Source organism: Anguilla anguilla, chromosome 10 (genome assembly GCF_013347855.1).
Source record: "Anguilla anguilla isolate fAngAng1 chromosome 10, fAngAng1.pri, whole genome shotgun sequence".
NCBI lineage: Eukaryota > Metazoa > Chordata > Actinopteri > Anguilliformes > Anguillidae > Anguilla > Anguilla anguilla.
In genome coordinates, this window is record NC_049210.1 from 14,334,099 (window position 1) to 14,355,570 (window position 21,472).

Genomic DNA, 21,472 nt, shown 5'->3' on the forward strand with positions numbered 1-21,472 from the left:
TTAGGGATCCTGTGTGAGTGTGTGTGTGTGTGTGTGTGTGTGCGTGAGTGTGTGTGTGTGTGTGTGTGTGTGTGTGCGCGTGTGTGTGTGCGCTTGTGTGTGAGAGTGTGTGTATGCGTGTGAGTGTGCATGAGTACGTGCCTTTTTCCCCTCCACAATGAGAGGGAGCCAGCGAGGGAGTTCAAAAAAAAAAAAAAAAAAAAAGAACTAAAGTCACATGGATGATGAAAAATGGAACGGGCGATGTTCTTACACTCGCTCGCTCTCTCGCTCTCCCACTCTCAGTCTCCCCCTCTTTCTCTCGCCCTCTCCCTCTCTGGCTGTGATGGTGCTGTGGTAATTGAAGGAAATGAAGTGGGATGGAAAGTGAAAGGGAATTGGGCTGTTGCTGTGGGGAAGCCATTCACTGAATGAGAGAGAGGAAGAGAGAAGGAGGCAGAGAGAGGGAGAGAGAGAAGGAGGCAGAGAGAAAGAGAGGAAGAGAGAAGGAGGCAGAGAGAGAGAGAGAGAAGGAGGCAGAGAGAAAGAGAGGGAGAGAGAAGGAGGAAGAGAGAAAGAGAGAGAGAGAGAAGGAGGCAGAGAAGGGGTGGTTAGGGACATTGAACACAGCATGAAGAAGCTAAATATAAATGTATAGAGCGTGGCTGTAGAGAGGTCGCTGGCAGATGTTTTGGCGCTCCTGTTTTTCACATTCTGTCTGTCACAGGAAGTGTTGATTTTTTTCTCTCCTTTCCGTCGCGCTGTTAAACCAAAGATAAGCGCAGGCAGAGGTGAGATTCTCTCTCTGTCTTCCTTCCTGTGCGGTCAGTGGCTCTTTACAGGATTAGCTCGCGCAGACCTCTGTCTCTGTGCGTGAGCGGGAGGGGGTGAGTAACGCACGGCGGAGAGCGCGGCGGAGAGCGTTAGCCCAGCTGGCCCGCGTGAAACGCTCGGCCTGAGCGTGGGCTGCTCTGGGACGGGGGCTCTGAGGCGTGCTGTGTGGGCGGGGCTCTAACGCGGGCCTCTCTGCGCTCTGTGTCTCCCCCAGAAAAAGGCCGAGGAAGCCCACAGGATCCTGGAGGGGCTCGGACCCAGAGTGGAGCTGGTGAGTCCCCCCGCCGCCGTGATCTGATCCAGGCTGGATGCACACCAGTGCTCTCTCTCTCTCTCTCTCTCTCTGTTGTGCTCTGTCTTGTTCTTGTTCTCTTTCTCTCTGTTGTGCTCCCTCCTCTCTCTCGTGCTCTCTCTCTTGCTTTCTGTCTCATTCTTGTTCTCTCTCTCTGTTGTGCTCCCTCCCTCCCTCTTTCTCTCTCTCTCTCTCTCTCCCCCCTGTCTTGTGCTTTTTCTCTCGGTCTAGAGGTCTAGTGCGGTCTCTCGTGCTCTCTCTCTCTCCCTCCCTCTCTCTCCCTCCCTCTCTCTCTCTTCCTCTCTCTCTGTCTCCCTCTCTCGTGCTCTCTCTCTCAGCTTCTCTGTCTTATGTGCTCTCTTCCTCGTGCTCTGTCTCTCCCTCCCTCTCTCCCTCCCTCTCTCTCTCTCTCTCTCAGTGCCTCCTCCCCCTGCCGCTCTCTCTTTCCGTCTCTGGGCATATCTGTATCAGTGTGGTGAGCGCAGAGCAGAGAGGGGGAAGCGTTCTGTAAGGTGTAGACCAGAGCAGAGCTCTAGAGGCTAGAGTAGGGCCAGGCCTGCGCAGCGCCACCTGCTGGGGGTAAGTGATGGGGCGTGGGGGCGGGGTCAAGGGCTCCTTTACTCCCACAGCGCCTTTAGGGCGGGGGGAGAAAGTCTGTGTGTGTGTGTGTGTGTGTGTATGCATTTGCGTGTAATGAGTGGGAGTGTGGTTTGGTTTGCACTTTTTTTCTTCAAATGAATGTGGTGTTCATGCCATAATCGAACCGATGAGATCAGCTGTTATGGATTTTTGTTTGTGACTACAGGCGCTGTGGGATTTGTTGTGACTGTTGATGTTAAACTCGGTTCTGAGACACATCATCATTATGATTGCAGGATGCATTTGTGCCACAGTATGTGTCATCAAATTGGTAGTGGTTTTTTCTGGTTGCAACGCTTTGTAATACAACCATGATTATGATACCGCAGTGTGTCACATTTCTGCTTTCTGTCTGTTAGCTGTACTCTGTCATGCTGAATTATTTCAACAACCGCAATAAATAATAGTAATAATAATAGTAATGATAATAATAGTAGTAGTAGTAGTAACAATAGTAATGATAATAATAACAAATTGTAGATGTAGTAATGCCACAAAGATATACAAAGCTGATATCCCTGTGTCCAGGTAAACCTGACTCATAGTCAGTGCTGTATCTCCAGGACTGAATCTAGGCTGCCCCATGTGACTCTGCCGCACCTGCTCCAAATTGAGTCTGGCCCGTGGAGTGGAGCTCAGACTGCACACTGAGGTCTCAGTGTGGGTTTGTGGTTAGAGGGGACTCTCAGCACCACAGGAGTGACAGGCAGAGTCTGTCCACCACAGAGACTCCTCCAGCAGACCTGGCCTCAAACAGGACCGCTCTCTCTCTCGCTAGTCTCTGCACATTATATCTAGGTTTTTTTGTCTGGGTTAGAGACATTGCATTGCAAGGTTTTGGATGAGGCTGAAATTTGCTGCAGGTGTATCTATCTGCAGTCAGACTCCTAGCTATATGGGCCACTGTGTGTGTGTGTGTGTGTGTGTGTAAACTGTGCTCCTTTCCCCTGGATGCATAACCCATCCGGCTGGACCATTTGCCAGCTCTGGCTGATGTTAGCACCGATACCGATAAGTTAATCCAATTGCACTGTGCGCAGTGTCTTTGGCCGCTCAAGACTGTGTGTTAAAAGCTTATAAGGGAATCACACTGACTAGTGGCAAAACCGTATTCTCAATAGGCTGTGGTATGACTTGTGGGGAAAGGCCTCGTTCACAGAAGTGAATATCTTCAGCTCTGAATGAGTATCTAAGCTCTTTACAGCTCTGTGCTTCTTAGATTTGGGAAAGTTTTGGAAAAGTCATACTGAAGCCGTTGTTTCATCACCTGTTTGGAATTTGTCACCACCTGTGGTGAGCATGTTTCATCTCCGAAAATAATGGAAGAACTCAGACATCTGGCTTATTGAGCATCCCCTCCTTAGCAACAGGAGGCAGAATATGTTAATTCATCAGCTGGCGTTGTGCAAAGTTGTCTTTATTTGTCGTACAAATAAAAGACGTTTCAGGTTTTGCTACATTGTGTGATACTGAATAAGGCTGCAGAGCTAGTTAGTGTGTGCTAACAGCCAGAGATAGTGGCTGTGCTATTAAAGGAGGAAGAGTAGAAAGAAAATGCTAGCTAGTTGAATCGGTCATTGATTATCAAGCTTGCTGTAGTTTCACATTGACTGTGTGTCTCACGCATAGTAATTCATGAAGCCCAACTGAATTTCCTGTTGTTTTACCTAGCCAGCGACTCTTGTAATATTTGTATTCATGTCCATGTCCTGTTTTAGGGTTTTGCTTAAGTGTAGTTTGCCACTGGAGCACAGCTCAGTACTGATACTGCTTGGGCAGTTCTACATGGATGCTTTTGTGGTGAAATGACCTGACTGCAGTGAGGGGTGTCGGGAGAGGAAGATCAACCTTGCATCTGGTCTGCCTGAAATGAAGCCCATGGCCCTCTGGAGGCAGGGAGTGGACTACCTTTCAAAGACGTTGCCTTTTTCAGTAGTGCTTAATCTCTCTCCCTCTGTCTCTCCATCTTCCTCTCTCATTCCAGCCTCTCTACAACCAGCCGTCCGACACTAAGCAATACCATGAGAACATCAAAATGTGAGTATTCTTCAGACTCCGTGGAAATGACCCCCCCCCCCCCATCCCCGTCTGTGATTGTGTCTGTGTTTGTGTTTATCTTCCCCTCTCAGTCTCTCTGTAGCACACACCTGGGCTTCTATAAATATCTGAGCCCTTACAGAGTCCCTCAGCTTACCTTTCAGTCTCGCCTGTTCTCCAGCACCCCCCTAATTCCCCATCTTCCACAAATGTAAATGTCAGCGTTGAATCTTGAACTTGGCTGTGCAACTCAATGTGGGATTTCAAATGGCAGCGAATGGTTTGAGCTCTCTGGGAAATGTAGGCAGACTGAGAGGACTGTGAGACACACAAGCTCTTTGGGAAATGTAGGCAAACGGGGAGGACTGTGGGACACACAAGCTCTTTGGGAAATGTAGGCAAAGAAGGACCGTGGGACACACAAGCTCTTTGGGAAATGTAGGCAAACGGAGAGAACTGTGGGACCTATGTGCCAGAACGTACCAGACGGTCGTGGCGAAGCACGTGGAGGAACACGCAGGCCCTGGTGCCCCCTACTGTAGAGAATTTGGGTCAGAGGAGACGGCTCTTCTCCACAGCGCAGGTGCTGAGGCCCGGGCGAGGCGGGTGGCGTCCGGCGTACCCACTGAAAGGCCGGGTGGACGGCACCGCCCTTTCGCCCGCCTTCATCCTGCTGGGCGCTAAGCTGCGAGCGCGGCCATCTGGTGGCTCGCCCGCCGCCCCCCCCCCGCCCTCCCCCGTCCTCCCCTCGCTCTCCCCCGCCTCCCCTTCTCTCCGCACTCCTCTTTTGATCTCCCTGCATTTTTGATCAGTATTATTGGCTCAAAGCAATTAGGATAAAGAGGTGTGTGTGGCTAAGTACCTGAGCATCCCTTTCATCCGCGACAAGCAGCGGCTTTGTGCCTCCCCCCCCCCCCCCAGCCCCTCTGGGCTCCGGCGCTGGCTGCGTGACGCCGAGATTCCGCCACTCGAACCCGCCCACGCGCTCATCTCGCACCCGTGCACTCGGACGACACCGCGTCACGCTGGTGACCTCACCGATTTCGAGGCGTGTAATTGGCCGGCCAGAGGCTGCGCACGAAGCGCACGCCGGTCCCAAAGTGCCTTTCCCCATATGATATGCGGGAGTACCTGAAAGCCCCTCCGGTCCCTGTGTTCCGGTGACACATCTCCACACGATTCAGATCTGCACGTGCTCGTTCGTCTGTGTTTGATGTTTTCTGTTTTTATTTCCTGTGAAGGAGGCGGTTGCTTGCAACCCTGTAAAAATGTCTCAGAGCACAGCAGAGTTCCTGCGTTTTGGCATGAAAGGAAGAAGGGGAGAATAACAGAGCGGTTTATCTGTGAATCCAGCAGCCCCGCTTTCCCAGGATGAGAGAGGAGTTTTTGTTATACAGCCTGGCCTCTATCTTTCAGCTGTCTGAGAATGCTTTTTAGGAGTAGAAGGAAAGCTTTCTCATATCACTGTCTGTACTGTTCTCAGGCGGTGCGTGTGTGTGTGTGCGCGAGTGAGCGTCAGTCTGTGTTTGTGTGTCTCTAAGTGTTCTGTCTTTCCTTCCTTCTATTTTGTCTTCTGTCTATTCATACGCTTCCACACACATTCACACACACGTGCACACGCGCGCACACACACACACACACCCCCGCAGGCGCTATCGCGTCCTTGCGTCCGACCCAGGGCGGAGGTCACAGCTGAGGTCACTTAGCTGACTAAGATTACATTAATCGGGAAGAACATGACCTCAGAGCTGGCCGGTTTTGAGTCAGGGGGAAAAACCTCCATGTTCCAGCAGAGGCTGAGAGAGCCGCTTGGCTCCCTGGGCAGATTGCTATCTCGGCGGTATGTGAAGAGGTCTGGCTCTGACCGCCTGGACGAGGTGAGCAGTTTAGCAGGGCCAGGATGTGGAGCAACGAGCAGCGTGCTGGTCCATTTCCAGTTTTAAAAAAGAACTGCATCATATTTAGATGCAATAAAAGTAATTCACGAATAAAATACACTGTTTTGTTTTTGAATGGTCAGTAATCTGAAGCCTAATATGAGTTCCTCAGTTGTCATTTTTAGATTCATTATTTCTCCTATGGTCATGGGGCATCGTTTGTTTAGATCTCGTTAGCTGCCAGAGTGATTGCTTTGATGATGCTAAATTTCAGTATTTCAGCCGCCTAACGGAAAATGTTTCTTCATAGCAGAAGTCTTTTTTTTCAGTAAGCATCACAGTATTCTCCATGCAAACTGTGACCAAACAGGTTAGGTTGAGTTCTTTATCACTCCTTTTTGGAGATGTTAGAAGCGGCACTGACGTGGTCTCTGAGGTCATCTTTGCACAGCGTGTCAGAGGACAAAGAGCCAGAACCCCAGGGGAACAAATGAATTACCTTGCTCTAGTTCGCTTTTTCCAAATCTCAGTTATCTGGGTGAGTCAATAAAAGGAGCGCGTTGGTCCACCTCCGAGCATTAGAGAGATGAAACGTTCTCTGCGCTAGCCGCGTGGTAGCTGTGTGCTAGCCGTGTGATAGCCATGTGCTAGCCATGCGCTAGCTATGTGCTAGCCATGCGATAGCCATGCTCTAGCTATGTGCTAGCCCTGCGCTAGCCATGCTCTGGCTATGCGCTAGCCATGCGATAGCCATGCGATAGCCATGCGCTTGCCTTGGTGCACCTTGCTGCAGCCGCTAACGGCCCTGCTAACGCCCCTCAGAGCGCACTGAGTGTGTGGAGGGTTGCTGTCCTTTTTGGAACCGGGTCCAAGTGTATGGGAGTGTCTGTTACACGCTTGGCTGCCCACCCTCTCCCTTGCTAGTTCGCTAGTTTCAGCCCCTGCTTGGCTTCAGAGTCCCTGCATGTTCGCTTCGCTGCAGTGTGTGTGTGTGTGCGTGTGCATGTCTCTGCGCATGTGTGTGCGTGGGAATGCGTATGTGTGTACTGTGTGTGTCGGTGTCTGTGTGTGGTGTGTGTGTGTGCTGGTCTGTGCACTCGCGTGCGCATACATACACATTTGTGTTTACGTTTCCCCCCTGTGTCTGTTGTGGTGTATTTTCCTTCATTCGTTTTGTATCACGGTGTTTATTTTTAAAGACAGCGCTGCACATCTGACAAGCCTTATTCACAGTGTTTGTGCTGAGGGAAGGATCTGTCTGATGATGTTATGCTGTTTGCTTTAGACGGCTGAGTTAAAGCGGCGCGCGTAAAGGGAAAAATGAAGCGGTGGATAGGAACTGAGAGCATCCTGGCACGCCAGCAGCCTTAGTGTGGGCTTGGCTCAGCATTGTCTGGCATTGAACTACACACAGCGATCGCAGGGGTCCCCAACCGCACAGTAATTCAGCCTCTCGGGGTCTCTCAGTCTGAGAATTGATCCTTTCCTTGGATTCAACATATTGATTCTCTCTCTCGCTCTCTCTCTCTTTGCGTTCCCTCCCTTTCTCCCCCTCCCATTTCTCTTCCTGCACCTCAGAAACCAGGCGATGAGGAAGAAGCTCATTCTGTACTTCAAGAGGAGAAACCATGCGCGCAAACAGTGGGTGAGTACGGATCGCCGGGGCCAATCAGAGCGGCCGCCCGCGGCAGGTACCGCACACCAGCCGGGCCGTTGCCGTGGGGCGGAGCTGCAGTCAGGACAGGGGAGAAGCCAGGGACCTCCGCTCAGTGTTTTTGGGTCAACCCTGCCGGTCTCTGATGTCAGTCTCTGCTCCAGGCAGCGATATTGAAGCGGGTCTTCTGGTCTCCCCTCTGCGGGCACTGGAGTGTATTTTGCGCGTGTCACATCGGCGCGGTTTGACCTGGTCTCGGTCACGTAGCTTCCGTTCCTGTCACATGGGCTATGACACTGAGCGGGGGGGGGTTTCGCCTGCGCTCGTCTTGTCCCGCCTCGGGGGGGGGGGGGGGGGGGCGCTCTCTGCACGCGTGGGCGATCTCTCCACAGTGCGGTGCAAGTGTGGCTTCCTCTTCTTCAACTGTCTGGGCTCTGTGGGTCAGAGGTCAGTCAGGCAGAGGCCGGTTGCCAGGGCGACAGCAGAGATTGGCGTGTGCATTAGGGGAGATTTAAAGCCGCGGCAGCCGTAAGCCAGACTGCCAGAGGGATGACTGCATGTCACGCATAGGGGAGCCTCACGCAGGGGCAGCACAGGAGAGTGAGACGCCTTGTGTGTCGTTTTTGAAAATGGCGAAACATGTGGACGACACCTAAAAGCGGTCACACGGTTCTCCAAAAGCTGAGATGTGTGGAAGGGTAAACTTCAGACCAGGCCGGAGGATCTAGCGGGAGAGCGTTCGTGTGGGCGCGCTCGCGTGTGTGGGGCTGTGCACGTGCGGGAGAGGGCGACGGGGCACGTCCGGGCGGCGCTGGGCTATAAATACCCCCTGATCGATCGGCCTAACCTCGATGTCGAAATGAAGCGGACATCTTCAAAACCCACCGGCCCTGACAGAAAATCTTTACAGCTCATCAGTCTCTTCCTTTTTCTCTGTCTGAGTTTGTGGACTTGGTTATCAGTGCAGCGTTCGCTCTCTTCGCTGCATTACCTTTAAAGACACCCTGCTCTTGACAGCTGGTTATGGAGGAAATATTAAAGGGGTAATAAACATTACATCACGTTTTTTGAGTTCTGAAGCAGAGTATCCTGTCTCCGTTTGATGCGTCACATTAGTCCTATTTTTTTAATTCCACCGCATGAAACAGAGCCATTCCCTGCCACTCGACGGCGAAACGTTTAGTTTTGTTTTCACCTGGAGCCCAGCCCACGTCTGTGACGTAGAAGTAGATAAAAACCTGCTTTTTACGTTAGCAAGTCAACGCCCCGTCTCTGCCCCGCTTTCTTGATTGATGTGCAAGTATTCGGTATTCGAAGTGATGTAATAGGAAATGACCACTGCTCATTTCAAACCACCTGCGGTCCAGTTGTGACAGCCTGGACAGTGATTTTTAGTTCTTTTTTTCCTCTCTAGATTTTTTGTCTTTCCTTGTTCCATTCCAATTCTATTTTCTTTATCGTTCTTTAGCTCCATTTGGTATTTTAGTAGATAGTTCGTAGTAGTATTATTTTATAGTTTGTTTATTGTTAAGATTTTTGTATATAGCTTTTCTAATTGTAATGTTAGTTTTCTCTAATTGTAGTATTTTTATAGGATAGACGATGTCAGGAAATTGTAGAGTTGTATCATTTGTCTGCTCTGTAAACACAGGACAGTACTCGAGTACTTTTTGGTTTATTTTGCCAAAATACCTTTGCTGGCCTTCCGGAAAGAACGAAGTAATTTGCTGACATTATAATAAAATAGCAATTACAGCTCGCTTGATCTATGATGGGTCCCTATTCAGAACAGTGACAGACACAGGATTTTATTTTTAATTTTACCGACAGGCACAGGATTGTTTTTGCCCTGGCTGGCTCCGCCCACGTACCGATGACGCATTACCGACTTGTTCTGTCCCCCCTCCCCTCTGCGCTCTCACTCTCAGCCCAATTAGCATCTTTTAAAATTGTGAAGTGGGTGGAGACTGGCCAAAAGCCTGTGTTGCCAAACACTTTGAAAAATGAGGGGACACAGCCTTCAGGACTTTGCTTAGTCTGTGTCTGGAAGTCTGCGTACCCTGCGGGGTGAGCAGAGAAAGGACGCCCGAGCGTTTGTTCCAGAAATCACGCGCCCCACCTGGGGGACGGCGAGCCGCCCCGTCCCGCTTCCTTCCCAGGCAGTAAGTGGGACACGGTTCCGGGCCAGCGGAGGGGAGGGGGGCGGCGCCGGCTGTTTTTAGGGGCCCCGAGAGAATTCGGCTGTCTCTCGGTTTAACCGTCCCTCCCCACTCCGGCTGGCGAGGGGAAGCTGTTAGCACAAACGCTCCCCCCCCCCCCCTTTCAGAACATCACTGACCTGGAGCCTGCTGACCACACGGTCTTCACTGCAGTCAGAGGGAGAAAGGAGGGAGGGAGAAAGGGACTTTGAGGTGAAAGAACGAGCTCGTGAATGTCCGGGCGGGGGGCATGAGGGGAGGAGAGCGGAGGGCAAAGTCAGCTCCGGGCATCGGTGGCATTTTCACTGGCACGCTTCCAGCTTTTACTCACAGCCTGTGGACAGAGAGCTCTGGCCTGGGCAGCTGCGGTGCCACCGTCCCTATGGAACTGCCTCTCACCGCGAACAGAACAGCAAAAAGCTCTCGCTCCGTACCAACAGCATCTCCTCAGAGTCTGGCCCCAGACTGAAGGGTTTCAGATTTCAGAGATGGTTTTAGCCCCCCCCCCCCCTTTCCTATTTCATCCCTTCTTTATTTCTGTAGGTTCTTAGCTTGGCAGGTCTCAATTTACTATTGAAACTGTTGATAAATGGAGTATATTCAGGGTCTGTCACCAGCTGCGCTGCTTCTGTTCTTTGGCTCAACAAATGAGACTTTAATTATAGATTTTGGGGCCGTGGAACTGATATATACCGCAGTCTAAAATTATACCATTGCCCTGAACTGACACTTGATGAATTATTATATTATGTGAAGGCACTTTGTCTTATTTCAGAGCACCAGTTAATGTGTTTGCATAAATAATTTAAGATGGAAGCTTCCTTGGGTTTGAGATCCTTTGTGCTGACAGCTCATTTGACTTCAGCTAAGCTCTGAAGATAGCGACTTGGTCTGTATGAGAGCTGCACAAGTTTCACTCTGAGTCTTCTGCCTTGAATATGAGGCTGTGAAGGAGTCTGGAACCCTGTGGGGGCGCAGTGGCTGCCGGTGTTTCCCTCACTTAAGAGCTGCATTTTGTCTACATCTCTTGTCAGATGCATATTTTAAGGTGACATACCAGAGATCTGGGACACCCTCAGTGGGTGGGCGGTCTCTGAGTCTGAAGATAAACCACTTGTGGTATCCGACTTCTAGTCATGTTATAAGAAATTGCATCAGAGGCCATAGGGTAAGGATAATATTTTGTAATATAATCAGATTGCATATTGTAATATGTAGTATGATAGCTTCAAAATTACGTCAATATTTGGCAGAATTTCTATGTCTACATTTTTGTTTGAACTTGTGCTCACCTTCTACTTCTTCTCTGAACCAGTAGAAAGAATGCTTACTGCCTGCTGTGCTGGTTGCAGTGAATGGTAGACCAGGCTTGGAAGAGGTCAGCTTGCACAGTCAAAGTTCGTAAAAACCCGTCGGCAGATGCCGGGTTCGCCTGCCGCGTTTCATTCTCTGAGCCCACCCCTCAGACAGGAAACGCTGTCTCCTCAAACCGTCTCTGCGCTGACACAGTTCTGCACACTTCCTCTTTTTGACACCTCAAAGGGGAAGTGGGTCACGGAGTTCAACACATGGTGCACGAAAGGCACTTGAAAAGCAGCGTAATGATATTATGAAAGAGCGAGTTTCTCTTCATAAATGAATTCTTGCGAAATGTGAATTCTGGAATGTTGAGATCACCCGTGTTTAAAGACGTTGTATCGAGGTCAATGGTAAACAATTAGAAGGAAATCTGAGTTCCCCTAAAATCTTGGAAGTGCAGGTCTACTTCTGCTTATTCTGTTTCTACAGTCGAACCTTGGTCCTCCAGTCCTTCCTCTGTCACCTTCTGCTCTGAGGCGAGGCGTTTAAAATGAGTAAAGGACCTTCCCTCTCTCATCAGACTGTGAGCCTTGCTGAATAACCCGGCTGCTTTCGGGGCGACTTACGCAAGGTGCAGACGCCGCTGATTTCAGTGCAGATTGCAGCGCGTTTCCTTTCGGCTTTAGCGAGCCGCCTGTCTGATCAGCGCGTTTATTCAGCGATGCGTCGCGGAGCGCTTGTTGTTGTTTGGTGCTCTGCCGCCGCCTGGAGCCTTTTAAAGCTTATGGAACCATTGCAGAGCGTTGTGATTGTCTCATGAACAAAGGCACGTTTCAGTACACCAGTAACTGCAGAGAAAGGCGTTGATGTACAGTGTACACATCACGTATGAAAGCGTGGCCTTCGGGCATTGCATTGAAAGTCAGACCGCTACATTATAACCATTTGTTGCCCAGGTGCATGATGGGAAAGTTCTTGGAATCAAATGCTTGGCAGGCATTCAGAGAACAATGTGTTTCCCTTTCATAATGTCAACAGTTTTTTTGGATAAGAAATGAATATTGAAATAAGAACCACCATCACAACGTGTAATATGAATAGATGTGTGTGATCTAAGGTTTAACCTGACAGGTATAAGAGTGCATGTAGTGTATTGTATTTAACTGTCTCTGTGTGTGGAGGACGGCCCCCCTTTTCCACTATATCGGTTTGAAATCTGAGGTGTGTAACGTGGCTCCCGTCCGTACCTGGAGCCGTAATGGATCCGCTGCTTGGCTCCCCCAGGAACAGAAGTTCTGCCAGCGCTATGACCAGCTGATGGAGGCCTGGGAGAAGAAGGTGGAGCGCATCGAGAACAACCCGCGGCGCCGCGCCAAGGAGAGCAAGGTGCGCGAGTACTACGAGAAGCAGTTCCCCGAGATCCGCAAGCAGAGGGAGCTGCAGGAGCGCATGCAGAGGTGAGGGGTCAGGGGTCAAGGGTCGGGGGTCGGGGACCCTTGCTTGAGTGCTTGCGCGTGGGTTCTTGTTGCTCATTTCCAATGAGATCCGAGAGTGGAGAAATTTGTGTTCGTCAGGTTTGTCTGTTTTGAATCGTGCTCTCAGTATTCCCTTTCACTTATAGGGGTATGTTGTATTGTAGTTTTGTCTTCCTTTTGTTTGTTTTGTGATGTTCTTTGTGAGTTGTCTGGATATGAAGATATTTGTGTCATAGTTAGCTTCCTTATTTGTGTGGGTGTATGTGTAAGTCGAGTGGCTTGAAGTCCGCTTCCGTATATTAGCGCTTGTGACCTGCGATGTCACAGTCATGTGGTAAGGGGACTGGTGTATATGGGAAACGCGGTTCGGTACTTGCGTGTGGTGGGTTTGCTGTGATGTAATGGCGCGGCGTGCGCGTGTCTGTGCGCGCGCGGAGCGGCGGGTGTTTACAGTGCCTCTCGCTTCTCCAGCAGGGTGGGGCAGCGCGGGGGGAGCCTGGCCTCATCAGCGGCACGCAGCGAACACGAGGTTTCTGAGATCATCGACGGCATCTCCGAGCAAGAGGTGAGCCTTCCCACACCTCTCTCTCTCTCTCTCTCTCTCTCTCTGTTCTTTACCTCCAGCCCTCAGCTTTCACACTCAGTCGGCTTATTGCATTGTAGAGTCAGCCGTAGTACTGTGGCTACACTGTGGCTGAAGTGTGGATAAGCGGCCCAAGCAGTTGGTTGGAGGAAATCAGTTGACCAGACCAGTGTTGCATCTTGCACAACAGGGGAGTTTTTCATGTTTTTTTTTTTGCTGAATTACAACTTCCTGTAGCTTGTAATTAGGCCCCACGCTCTCTGGGCCCGAGATGACATCGGGTAAGGACACCTTTTACCGCGAGCTGCTCGATGACAGTCAGCACTCCTTCCCCGTTTCAATTTTTTAAAAAACCTTCCCGACAGCTCAAACTGAGAACGTCCTCCTCTTCCTTTTCCGCCGCGTACTTCCCCTTTCGACCGCAACCTCTGGTACGCATTCCAGAGAAGCCGGTCCGTGCGCTGGCCGCCCCCATCGCAAACTTTAAAGCGGCCTGTTATTCCCCCCCCCCCCAGAACTCCGAGAAGCAGATGAGGCAGCTGGCCGTCATCCCGCCCATGCTGTTCGACGCCGAGCAGCAGCGCATCAAGTTCATCAACATGAACGGGCTGATGGACGACCCCATGAAGGTGTACAAGGACCGGCAGGTCATGAACATGTGGAGCGAGCAGGAGAAGGACACCTTCCGCGAGAAGTGAGTGGCCTACCCGACGTCAGGCTCCTAGCCTCATTAGCCTCTTTAGCTTAACGGTTTTCTGTATCTCAATGTCCGCATAGTAAATGCTTCATTACCCAGGAGGGCTCTTTCCTGCTAAACTTTTTAAAGAGACAGCGTGTAACTACCTCTCTCTTTGAAATGCTGTTAAGGCTACAGTCTTGGGTGTCAGCCCCTGGTTTTTGTGTTATAAACCTTCAGTGCCTCCCTCTGTCTTCTCACTGGCGGGCTTGGATTGAGCCCTGCTCTCTCTGTTATGACGGGATCCTCCTTCCTCTGTTCCTGTCCAAAAGGAACACCCTGGAATTTGAACACCCTGGATGTCTGGAAATTTAGTTATAGCGTTCCACCTTTCTGCCAAACAAAATGTATGCCGTGTTTTTTCTCATGTTTTTAAAGTTTTTCTTTCTTTTTCCCCCTGCCAACAGGTTTATCCAGCACCCGAAGAACTTTGGCCTGATCGCATCCTTCCTGGAGAGAAAGGTGTGTCAGGGTTACTCCCGGGACATCTTATTTTTCTAAGCGTTAGTCATAGCTCCCAGCTCTTCACAGTCAGGGCTTCTCAGTATCTTCACATTTTCCCAGTAAGCCCTCTGGGTTTATCAGTAATGACCTAACAACAGCAGGATGTTTGGTGGTGGGGGGAGGGGGTGTTAGCCCATGTGACGGGCTCTTCCACCTTTTACTCGACCGGTGGGAAGATGTGTTACTGTTTGAGTAGAGGCGGCAGGGTAGTAAAATGGGTAAGGAGCTGGCCTTGTAACCTAAAGGTCACCGGTTTGATTCCCAGGTAGGGAATCATTTACACAACCAGCATCACTGCAGTATATATTCAGCTGTATAAATGGATGCTATGCTTGTGAAAGTTCCTCTGGTTGTGTAGGTCGCTGTGCTTAGTGTAATGTAATGTAATGAATACTGGGCGCTCTTTTCAGACGGTGGCGGAGTGCGTGCTCTTCTACTACCTGACCAAGAAGAACGAGAACTACAAAAACATTGTGCGCCGGAACTACCGCCGCCGCGGCCGAAGCCAGGTGAGGCGTGGCCCCTCCCCCGCTCCCCCTTCCAGCGTCCACGCTGTTGCTGTTAAATTAAGAGAGAGCTGTTTCGGAGGGATGGAAGAACCGTCCTTGTGACCGTGAGAATCCGGCAGGTTCTGGAAGAAAACAAGCCCCCCCCCCCCCCCTCACATCCAGCCCCCGCCGTCCCCACCTCCACCCCCGCCCCCGCCCCCTCCTCGCACGTCACGCTCAGACGGCCCTCGACCTCGACGCTCCATCAGCGGAGAGGCGTACGTCAGACCGGGATGAAAACTCCCAGTTCCCCCGTGGCTCAGCGGGCTTGGCGGGCGGGGGCCGCGGGATATGTGGGTCAGCGGAGAAACGCGCCCGTCAGACGCCGCGCTCCGCCGACACAGAAGCACGCCCACGTGCCTTTTTTTCCCCCTCCGGCTCCATTAAAATAATTAGCCTCCGTCGCTACGGGCGGGTCTGCTGCTCTTCGCCAGCGGGGCGGGCGCTAATGAAAAGGTGCGCTAATTGCCGGGCGAAAAGGCCGTCGTTTATCCTGTGAGGGGGGGGGGGGGGGTCAGTGTCTCTCCCCGTGACGCCTCCGCTCATTACCAGCCCGTCCTCCGAAGCACCTCGGCCTCCCTAATGAGCGGCGCTAACGGGCTAACGCTAATGGCACCTGGAGCGGGAGCGGCTGCTTCTCACGAGTCGGCTCTGCTGCTCTCACGGCACGGAGAGATAACAAGACCCTGGCCTAAATGGAGCTCTTTTCTCTCTCCCTCTCTCTCTCTTTCAATAGAGCAGCGTAGACCTGGGAGGGAGGGGGGAGGGGGGAGGGGACGTTAGACATCGCGGTGGAAACGGGCCGCCTTTGAAGGCACCATTGATCTGTTTAGACGCGGGACTCGGGGGCGAGGGGGAGAAAGGAAAGATGCGGGTAATTATTAGGAGGCGATTAGAACAGATTTCTCTCTCCCGCTCTCTCTCCTTCCCCTCCTCCTCCTCCTCCTCCTCCTGTTGACGGGGAGGAAGAACGCGCGGAGGAGCCCCTTCTCCGCGGCGTAGGTTCATTCCAGGTATTCAGAAGGCGGGTTATTGGGTTTGTCTGGGCTCTCTGCGCCCCGAGCTGTTCTTTCGCAGAAGGAGAAATGAGATTAGGGCGGCACAATAAGGACCTGATGAAGATGTCAGCGGGCGACCTGGACACAAGAGAAACCCCCCCACCCCCACCCCCCGCTCTATTCTTCCCTTTAGTCTGCCCTCGTCTATATCTCTCCTCCTTTCATCCTTTTTTCCCCCTGCTTTTCGCGTCCTTCCTTTTCAGCGTTTCTTTCTCCCTTTCTTTGACCGAGTTGTGTGTTTAAAGGTGAGGTTTTTAGGGAAGACTCCCTGGCCCAGGGGCGCTGTGCTGTGAACACTGAGCGTGAGGTGGTGCCCCCCCGCCCCCCCACCCCCTCCAGGGCCACTGCAGCGCACTGAGCACGTGCGAGTCAAGCGTGTGCGTTATCCTGCGTGCACGTGCATTACCCAGTCATGTGTGCGTGTACACGCTGCGCTTCTGTGTTCACTGTGCATGTCTCTGTGTGGGTAGTCTGACTCACAGAGACTGTGGGTATAAGCCTGCCATTGGCCGACTGTTTCAGTCGGAATTCTCCTCCCCTTCCGCTACCTGTGTGTTACCGCTTTTGGGCACTTCCTGGGCTTAGCGCCGCCCAAGACGACTGTGATTGGTTTAAAGAAATACAAACAAGCCGGAGAGTTTTTTTCCCCCATACCGGAATGACAGTGGGTTGGGCCAGACCTTCCTCCAGCGCTGGCACAGCGCTGAAACGCAGTGTGGAGACAGGTCTGGCTGCGCGGGACTGCTGTGTGGGTGAATGGAGACGTCACATTGCAAACGCTATCTCCGGTCTATTCACATTATTTGGAGGGCACTTAAAAATTCTAATAATAAATTCCATTTGTGTAGCACTTTTTAAGGGTTAGAAGGCACTTTGCAATATTACGCCAAAAACAAAACCAGATGAAGGTTTGAAATGAATGTGGGATCATTTGGATAAGAGGCAGAAAGATAACAGGAATGATGAAAATGAAAGGGGCGCGGGTAAAGGGAGCAGGGGGGAGATCCATGTGACTGAGTGGAGGGTGATCTGAGCTGGAGTGTGTGTGGCACGACGGGCTGCACTGTTATTCCAGCAGGATTCACCTGCTTCAGAGAAGGCCTTTCAGCACAGAATTCATCTCACTTCCTGTCTTCCTTTTTTTGTTCTCTGATGCGTTTCGTAGCTTTTTTTTTTTACCATGTCATTACAGACTGGGCACAATGAGAAATCATTTTCTCGACGCTGTTCTTTCACAGCATTGCGGGTGATTGTGAAAGTCCGCCAACCTTTTGTGCTTGGCGGTTAGAATGTACTGTAAACTACAGCAGAGAGCAGAGCTGCACGCCCGTCTCTTATGAGCACTCCCTCAGCAGTGTTGGTGTAGTGCTCTGAAGATTTACATTCGCGTAAAATTGTTTCACTGTTGTAATTTATGCTTGACACAGTGGTGCTGCACCCATGCTCTGTTGGAGGGGGCTCATGCTCTGACTCTCTCTCTCTTTGACACACACACTCTCTCTCTCTTTGACACACACACACACTCTCTCTCTCTCTCTCTCTCTCACCCTCCCGCCAGCAGCTCTGTGGTTTTTTGGGTTGCAGTAGTTTTTTTTTTGTTCCCTCTGCTCTGATGAATCATAAGCCAGAGCTGCTCCAATATTCCAGTAAATTGCAGAATCATAGCTGGAATGCTGTGGCTGCTTTTGACAGCCTCAATACGCAGAAAACAACAGAGAGAGAAAGAGCGAGAGAGAGAGGGGAAAGGGGGGAAAGTGCACTCCAGCAGCATGAGAGAGCGGAGAGAGAGAGTCGCGGGGGTGGCCATGGGTTTATTATTTTATTATTTTTAGCCCTGTGAGCGAGCGATCGTACGGCTGGAATGAGGAGGGCCAGCTCGCCGGCCGTCCGTCGGCCCGCCGATCAGCAGGTAGGGAGGAATAAGGAGCGCGGTGCCGGCGTAGCCCGTCTCTCCCCGGCTGCCCGCTTTCGACGGGCGGTCTCTGTGAAGCGAGCCGTTAGGGCGGGAAGTGAGCTGGCCCGCGCCAGAGCGGCCACGGCGTGGCGTAGCCTGCTCACCGCCGGGCGCTGGACGAGCGTGTGCGCGCGTGTCACGCCGCCCTCGAGGCGGGGGGGGGGGGGGTTCGAGGCGGGGGGGGCTTCGTGTCTGAAATCGGATTGCCGTCTGGATCAAATAGCCTTTTTTTCCCTTTAGAAACCGTTGCTCATCTGCGGGCGAAAGCAGGCGCGACACATGGAAGTAATTTTCCTGAGTTTCCACGGAATGGCGCGCTCTGGGGCCATTGCTCAGACCTACGGGAGGATGAGTCGTGCTGGCAGGCCGGCTCTCAGAGGCTAATGCGCTCATTGGCCCGGCATGTGGTGACCTCTTTACCTGAGAACCAGTACAGCCAGGCCAGCGGGCGAGCTTCTTTACCCGTCCACCCGACCTGCGCTCCAGAAGCTGGCCTTTCAGAGGACATGTCCAGGAGAAGCAGAAGTGTGGAGGAGAAGGTGGGGTCTTCTCCAGCGGGGGAAGACACTGTGGTGCTGGAGCGTACGCAGAGCCCGAAAGAGTAGAAGAAGAGTAAACTCGGTGGTTCCAGGAGCGCCCCCTGTGGGCAGAGGCCCCCCTGGAGGGAAGTGGCGGTGTACACAGGTGTCCACTTTTGAGGCGCGGGCTTTGGAAGCACCCGTGTTTTCAAAGGGAAAGAACACAGACTTCCATGTTTCCTGTTGTGGTGGATTTGAGGAATGAAGGAATTTGAGGCCTCTCTTCCCTTCCTCTGGCCCTCTCTGTCTCTCTATCTATCTCTCTCTCTCTCTCTCTCTTGCTCTCGCTCTGTAACTCCCTATGTTTTTTTTTCCTTTGCTTCCTCCTCTTTTTCCTTCGCTTCCTCTCTGTCTCACCCGTCCTCTTGTGTCTCTTTCGTATCCGGGGTAGGGCCGCTGGGTGCCGGTGAGGTTCTCCCAGAAGACAGGGGTCTTATTTACCACGTGCCTGCGCCCGTCATGTGTCCCGGTCCCATGAAACGCCCGTTCTGAATGTCCGTTTTCAGAAGGAAGGGGGGAGTTCATACGGCTTGTCCCGCTCCGTTTGCTGACCCCACCTGTCTTCTTCCCTTTCGTCCACAGCAGCAGCAGCAGCAGCAGCAGCAGCAGCAGGTGAGCCGCAGCAGCCAGGAGGAGAAGGAAGAGAAGGAGAAGGAGAAGGAAGGAGAGCGGGAGGAGGAGAAGGCTGAGACCGACGACAAGGACGACGGGCTGAAGTGAGTCTCTCTCTTTCGCTGTCGCCGCGTTCCGATCGTTCTGCTCGAGTCATGGCGGCAGACGGAGCAGGCCGTCCAGCGGAGGTCTGGAGTGGTAATTACGTGACGTGCTGCTCCAGCGCGAGGGAAGCGAGCCCTGGGTAGGAAGCACGAGTTTCCAGCGAGCATGAGGCCAGGAGTCCCCCCCCCCCCTCTCTAAAATAACCACCACAGAGCCACGTCACACAGAAATGACAAGGCGCTGGTCTTCTTCCTGTTCCCCCCCCCCCCCATAGAGCAAGCTGAGTGTAATCAGCTTAAAGGCATAACTGACTATACGCTCCGGAAAGGGAACAGAGTAATTTATAGAACCATGATTTAATGAAGCGAAGCAGTGAAATGTTAGAAATGTCCTAATTTCTTCTTCAACAAAGGTACTGTTGTTTAGGTTGTTTAGTGTTTTCACATGAACCGCAGGAAACGCTTAGCTGGATGTGTTTTGGCATGCGCCACTGGCAATTAAAGGAAAACAGAAAAAATACGGTTTTAACTTCCAGTACACGATGATGCAAGCATCCAAAGCGCTACGCATGCGATGCCTTGTTTTACAAGATGGCACTCCGCTAGGCGTTCCACAAAACTCCCACCGGCTCTGTTGGAAAGAACTCCTGTTAAATACGAAATGTGTTTGACATCGGTGCCCTCAGTAACTCTGCAATATCTGTGCGATTTCAAAATCGGTCATATGTACACACGCTGCGTGGAGCCGCTTGGGAACACCACACAAACATGTTCTTTTATTTTGGCACGCTGCAGTCAAGTGACATAGCTGGGGGCAGTCCCATCCCAGGGGGTTTTTTTTTTCTTTTTTTTTTTGGGTTTGTTTCGAGGCAAACACGTGACCTAAAAAGAAGATGGCGGCTTTTGGAATTTTGGATGTGGGCAGTAGCGGGCGTTGCGCGAGGCGGTTGGCTCCTGGTTTGTTTTCTGGTTGGCACGCGGACGCGTAGCGACTCCTGCGCCGGGTGAGGGACGGCCTGTAGAGAGCTCGGTGCCGTCCTCCGGACGTCTGCTCGGGTCAGCGCTGGAGCACGGAGGTGTTTGGCCCCGCTCTGCTCTGCTCTGCCGTGTCCCAGCCTTATTGTCTTTGGACTGAGGTACGTTTTCGCTCTCGCGCTCCTGAACAAACTCTAAAACAAACAGAGCCGGAGACGGCGGCGTCTCCGCGCCAACCTCGCCGCGGGGTGGGAAAACCGGCTACGCCGCGGAAGGAACGGCGGCGGCGGCGGCGAGTTTTTGGAGCGGGTGACTCGCCACCCTCCTGCTTTAAGGTTTAGGGAAGCTTCCCCATGTGGGCCTACAGGCTTTATGCTGTACTTAGTTTGAAACTTCACTGATTATTTAACACATAAGTCACCTATTTTTAGCGCTAGGCTTGGCTCATCCTTTTCAAGGAAACTTGGCTGAGGAATAGGTGGGGTTTGGGTCGTAACAACGCAGATTTGTCCTTGACGATCTGGCAAGTTGGCGTATCAGTACAGAGTATACACAGCGATCCCCCCCGCGAGAGCTTCAGCCATCTATAATGTAGTTAATTCATTGTCTAATATGTGGGTGAAATGCTTTATGGGAAATGTATTACTGTGTCATCATTGGAAGACCATGCTTGATGGGAATTGTATTACTGTGTCATCATTGGCAGACTGGGTTGCTGCGCACAATAGAATCAAAAATTACTTGTATAACAAGAAAGGAATTGCACTTGTAACAACCAACCTATGTAACTACATATCGGGGTGAATTTTTGATTTGAAACAGTATTGGGGCATGTATTCAGCTCTGTAAGCGGCAGAGTAGCTAATTGTTTCTTAATTCCAATTGACCTAATTTGAGAACTTCGATCTGCTTGGTCAAATGCGGTGCCCTATGGTCTACATTTTAAACAGCGAAGCAAGGGAAAAACGTCCTGGCATTAATCATTATGTACACACAGTTATGTAGGGCAATAAAGCACAGCAATGAACATAAATCTACAGCCTTGACTCCCCCCCCCCCCCCCCCCCCCAAACAATTAGAATACCGGTCATGCACCCGCTGGGTCAGAACTGCTCGTTTTTATTAGACGGAGCACTTCCAACTTTTCCTTTTATTTTAGCACTTTATTTTGTCAGCGTTATTCATTTTTGGAACAGGAAGCAGCCCGAGCTGTTTTTGGTATAATGTTTTTTTTTTTTTTTTTTCACGAGCGAGCGCTGTGAGGAAGTTAAGACAGCCAGTGACACACCGCAGGCGCAGATGATGCGTGAAGAGTCCACTCATCCGTCGTTATCCCCAGCCCGGGCTGCAGCGGTTCAGGAGCGTCACATAAAAACGAGTGCATCCCATAATAGAAAAAAACTGGGTCAGGGTGACCGATGTAGCAATATGAAAAGCTCGAGCGAGGTGTGTTGTTGAAAAGCATAATTGAGCTCCATTCGCTGAAACCTTGATGTATGTACGAATTAAGAGGAGGCTTCAAAGGCGGTTAAATGC

At 51.5% G+C, this 21,472-nt stretch overlaps 1 protein-coding gene across 16 annotated transcripts in view; it reads left to right on the forward strand.

The window, feature by feature from the left end:
• The window catches only part of ncor2 (nuclear receptor corepressor 2), a 138,865-nt gene that overhangs the window by 74,300 nt on the left and 43,093 nt on the right, over nt 1-21,472 (forward strand). For 13 of the 16 annotated variants that reach the window (XM_035378736.1, XM_035378722.1, XM_035378724.1 and 10 more), the window contains 9 exons: nt 1,028-1,084; nt 3,729-3,781; nt 7,237-7,303; nt 12,094-12,266; nt 12,756-12,849; nt 13,383-13,561; nt 14,011-14,065; nt 14,518-14,616; nt 18,828-18,961. In XM_035378736.1, the coding sequence (XP_035234627.1) occupies nt 1,028-1,084; nt 3,729-3,781; nt 7,237-7,303; nt 12,094-12,266; nt 12,756-12,849; nt 13,383-13,561; nt 14,011-14,065; nt 14,518-14,616; nt 18,828-18,961 (911 nt within the window). Of the gene's footprint in view, nt 1-1,027; nt 1,085-1,533; nt 1,685-3,728; nt 3,782-7,236; nt 7,304-12,093; nt 12,267-12,755; nt 12,850-13,382; nt 13,562-14,010; nt 14,066-14,517; nt 14,617-18,827; nt 18,962-21,472 lie in introns of those variants that run through there. The other 3 variants (XM_035378725.1, XM_035378739.1, XM_035378737.1) reach the window with 2 other exon arrangements.